Here is a 2,470-nt window from a genome sequence, read left to right as displayed (position 1 = left end):
CGTAACAGAAACAAGTCAACAACCAGCCCGTAACAGGACGTGTGCACTTTGACTCTACACTCGGAGCGAGGCCTTCAGGGCTCTGATCACGCTGAGGGCAGAGTCCACGCAGCCATCGAAGTGGGAGTGGCTAAATGCGTCGCCGCCACAGATGAGTGACGGCGCCTGCAGGAGGGTCATGTGACCTGGACTGTTAGGAACTGTTGTCAGCACCTGCAGGAGAGATGGGGGCCGGGCTTAAATCTCAAGTTTCGTCACCTGGAGGTGTCCCAAGAGTTCAAGAACAGGTGACTCACCTGGGAGTACCTCCACTTCTGACACTTGATGCTGATTGGCTGAGGCAGGTGGGGGAGGAGCCTGTGCAACTCCTGTAAGATGATTGGCTGGACATCTTCCTTGTCCCACTCCAGGTGTTCTAGGCCAAATGAGACACTAGTGTGGACCACGAGGGACTGGGCAAGACCTGAAATGTCTGACAGGTGGACGAGTAGAGACAGTGAGCCAACCAGAGACAGACAACTGGGCGAGTATTGAGACAGGTGATGACATACCTGCGCTGCGCTTCCTACTCTCCACAGCAATGTAGCGGATGCAGGGACTGTCCATGAAGTACTTTGCCCCCCAGCTGAAACCAAAGACCACCTCCGGAGAGAAGAAGAGGCCAAGAGCAAACCGGGACGAGTACCGGACACAGTCCAACTGCTGTCTTTGCTGGTCCGATATCACTAGGACACAAACAGGAAGTAAAAGCTGCTGCATCATGGGAAATGTAGGACCAGTACATTAATGTTGCTTTCTTTAGATCTGTCTTCTGTGTCCCAACTGTGGACATCAACGTCCTCTCAGCTGGACCATTCTAACATGTCCTGCTGTCCTCTGAACACCTCATGTTCATGTGTGCTCCCTCTCCATAAGGACAATTTGGACCGGTTCTGGTTCTGATGGTCTTACAGGTCTCCAGGTCTCCCTGCAGCTGCAGAATCTGCGGCACCGGCATCGTCAGGATGACGGCGTCAAATGTCTCACTGCCTCCTGCCTTTCTCTCTACCTCCCATGATGCACCATGGCGGTACAGGCCTGTCACATGACGCTCGAAGAACAAATCAGCTCCTGACACAAAGATTCAAATGAGCAGAACTTTATTTAAAACAAGGATTCCAGACACTGAGATCAATGGGACGCGGGTGGACAGGTAAGGGACAGTTTCAAACTCAAACAGCATGAGGCTGACTCGGACAGGAAGTCATTACCCGACTCGGACAGGAAGTCATTACCCGACTCGGACAGGAAATCATTACCCGACTCGGACAGGAAGTCATTACCCGACTCGGACAGGAAGTCATTACCTGACTCGGACAGGAAGTGTTTGACGACGCTGCTCATTCCACGCGGGGTCACATAGTTCTCCTGTCCATGTTTCTGCTGCAGACCCTCGATGTGACAGTGGAGCGGCTGCAGCACGCCGGCAGACAGCAGCTCTGAGTAGAAACTGAAGACAGACAAGGTGAGCTGGTCACCGAGGACGTTTACCTGCAGCCTCCAGGTGAGGCGTACCTGTGGTGGGACTGAGCGTAGGCAGGTGTGGCTGTGACGTACTGGGCTCCCAGGTCAGCTGAGTGAGACGAGGCATGAGGAGGACGACTGGTGGACATCCTGCCGCCTGAGAGAGAGACACACACACACACACACACGCACACACACGCACACACGCGCACACACACGCACGCACACACACACGCACGCACACACACACCAAACTCCATTCAAAATGCATCACACTTAAGGAACACCAGCAGCTGCTCTCCTGAGTGAGGAGATGTTTGAACTCCATGATGAATCCAAGACAAAATGCATCTGATCTAAAAACCACAAGTTACTGCAGAGTGGTTCGGTTCGGTTCGGTTCGGTTCGGAGCTCAAACCCCAGTTCCTGTCTCACCTGAGCCCTTTGCTTTGTCCCAGACAACAATGTGAACCTGGCTCTGCAGCTCTCTCCTCAGCAGACATGCGCACAAGCTGCCCGTCAGGCCCGCTCCAACTATCAGCACGCGCGACATGTTCGGAACCGAAGGAAGTACCGGCCCAGTCCGGTCGGGTCCGGTCCGGTGAGTGTCTGGCTCCAGCAGGACTGCGCTCAAAACTTCTTCTTCTTCTTGGGTTTTCTTTGGTGGTTGACCTTCACATAATTGAGGCGTTACCGCCACCTGCTGGTTTGAATTGTAAACTGGAATGATGCTAAAATAAACATCTACCATAAAGATGGAAAGATAAATAAACAAATAAATAAATAAAATTCATATTCTTTGAAACAACTGTTTCAGGTATCTCAACAAGATGTCGGTACTTGCACATCTTGAATTTCCTTGTAACAACACTACAGGTCAAATCTGACTTTTATTCCAGTGAGTCTGTTAACATGTGTCTTTTTATTAATCACATGTCTTTTTATTAATCACGTGTCTTTTTATTAA

At 51.2% G+C, this 2,470-nt stretch overlaps 1 protein-coding gene across 1 annotated transcript; it reads right to left on the bottom strand.

Moving 5' to 3' along the window:
* Window positions 1-6: 6 nt before the first annotated feature.
* Window positions 7-2,137, bottom strand: rnls (renalase, FAD-dependent amine oxidase). The gene is made up of 7 exons (XM_037691310.1): window positions 1,939-2,137; window positions 1,555-1,660; window positions 1,347-1,489; window positions 952-1,110; window positions 552-725; window positions 297-472; window positions 7-213 (listed from the first exon to the last, which is right to left on the bottom strand). The coding sequence occupies exons 1-7, from the start codon at window positions 2,054-2,056 to the stop codon at window positions 55-57; spliced, it is 1,035 nt and encodes a 344-aa protein (XP_037547238.1). The 5' UTR covers window positions 2,057-2,137; the 3' UTR covers window positions 7-54.
* Between the last annotated feature and the right edge of the window lie 333 nt (window positions 2,138-2,470).

Source organism: Nematolebias whitei, chromosome 17, assembly GCF_014905685.2.
Source record: "Nematolebias whitei isolate Nwh7 chromosome 17, NemWhi1, whole genome shotgun sequence".
Lineage (NCBI taxonomy): Eukaryota > Metazoa > Chordata > Actinopteri > Cyprinodontiformes > Rivulidae > Nematolebias > Nematolebias whitei.
The sequence above is the reverse complement of the archived record's forward strand: the minus strand, read 5'-3'. Positions and strand labels throughout refer to the sequence as shown.

Coding starts and splice junctions, on each gene's coding strand:
- rnls (XM_037691310.1), bottom strand. CDS start 2,056: ATGTCGCGCGTGCTGATAGTTGGAGCGGGCCTGACGGGCAGCTTGTGC. Junction 473..551: donor GAGTAGGAAGCGCAGCGCAG/GTATGTCATCAC, acceptor TCCACCTGTCAG/ACATTTCAGGTCTTGCCCAG. Junction 214..296: donor AGAAGTGGAGGTACTCCCAG/GTGAGTCACCTG, acceptor TCTCTCCTGCAG/GTGCTGACAACAGTTCCTAA.